The 1,493-nt window shown below is 48.5% G+C and overlaps 1 protein-coding gene across 1 annotated transcript; it reads left to right on the plus strand.

Moving 5' to 3' along the window:
• Positions 1 to 231: 231 nt before the first annotated feature.
• LOC134209151 (octapeptide-repeat protein T2-like) lies at positions 232 to 1,293 on the plus strand (the record flags this gene model as incomplete). Its single annotated transcript, XM_062685132.1, has 1 exon — positions 232 to 1,293. A coding segment is annotated over one exon (1,062 nt), but the record flags the coding sequence as incomplete, so codon positions are not given.
• Positions 1,294 to 1,493: the final 200 nt, after the last annotated feature.

Raw genomic sequence — 1,493 nt, forward strand, 5'->3', positions numbered from 1 at the left:
CGTCATGGAACCCAGGTTATTTCACTACCGAATTTTCAAAACGGCTTTGACCTATCGAATGATCCAACTTGGGAACGTTTTGGAATACCTTGACCATCATTGAGAGAACTGGATTTAAATGAAGCGCATGTGCCTATTGGACTGGGTGTATAATGATGATGATGACTTTGCATAAGCCTTGATTGAAACGTTTTGGAGAGAGAGAGAGAGAGAGAGACACACACACACAGAGAGAGAGAGAGAGAGAGAGAGAGAGAGAGAGAGAGAGAGAGAGAGAGAGAGAGAGAGAGAGAGAGAGAGAGAGAGAGAGAGAGAGAGAGAGAGAGAGAGAGAGAGAGAGAGAGAGAGAGAGAGAGAGAGAGAGAGAGAGAGAGAGAGAGAGAGAGAGAGAGAGAGAGAGAGAGAGAGAGAGAGAGAGAGAGAGAGAGAGAGAGAGAGAGAGAGAGAGAGAGAGAGAGAGAGAGAGAGAGAGAGAGAGAGAGAGAGAGAGAGAGAGAGAGAGAGAGAGAGAGAGAGAGAGAGAGAGAGAGAGAGAGAGAGAGAGAGAGAGAGAGAGAGAGAGAGAGAGAGAGAGAGAGAGAGAGAGAGAGAGAGAGAGAGAGAGAGAGAGAGAGAGAGAGAGAGAGAGAGAGAGAGAGAGAGAGAGAGAGAGAGAGAGAGAGAGAGAGAGAGAGAGAGAGAGAGAGAGAGAGAGAGAGAGAGAGAGAGAGAGAGAGAGAGAGAGAGAGAGAGAGAGAGAGAGAGAGAGAGAGAGAGAGAGAGAGAGAGAGAGAGAGAGAGAGAGAGAGAGAGAGAGAGAGAGAGAGAGAGAGAGAGAGAGAGAGAGAGAGAGAGAGAGAGAGAGAGAGAGAGAGAGAGAGAGAGAGAGAGAGAGAGAGAGAGAGAGAGAGAGAGAGAGAGAGAGAGAGAGAGAGAGAGAGAGAGAGAGAGAGAGAGAGAGAGAGAGAGAGAGAGAGAGAGAGAGAGAGAGAGAGAGAGAGAGAGAGAGAGAGAGAGAGAGAGAGAGAGAGAGAGAGAGAGAGAGAGAGAGAGAGAGAGAGAGAGAGAGAGAGAGAGAGAGAGAGAGAGAGAGAGAGAGAGAGAGAGAGAGAGAGAGAGAGAGAGAGAGAGAGAGAGAGAGAGAGAGAGAGAGAGAGAGAGAGAGAGAGAGAGAGAGAGAGAGAGAGAGAGAGAGAGAGAGAGAGAGAGAGAGAGAGAGAGAGAGAGAGAGAGAGAGAGAGAGAGAGAGAGAGAGAGAGAGAGAGAGAGAGAGAGAGAGAGAGAGAGAGAGAGAATGGATTGAGGAGGGATTGACTACGCGTTTCGAAGGTGCAATTGGTGTTAGTCGGAGGCGTACAATTTGGGAGAGTACCTTGTAGTCGGCATTCAGAAATGTGATTGCGCGGTAGTTGCTACAATCCAGCTTATCGTTCTTTTTGTAGATGGGACACACGACACCTTCCATCCACTCATGCGGCAGAACCTCATCCTTCCAAACCTTGGTAATCACCCAG

Source organism: Armigeres subalbatus, chromosome 2, assembly GCF_024139115.2.
Source record: "Armigeres subalbatus isolate Guangzhou_Male chromosome 2, GZ_Asu_2, whole genome shotgun sequence".
Lineage (NCBI taxonomy): Eukaryota > Metazoa > Arthropoda > Insecta > Diptera > Culicidae > Armigeres > Armigeres subalbatus.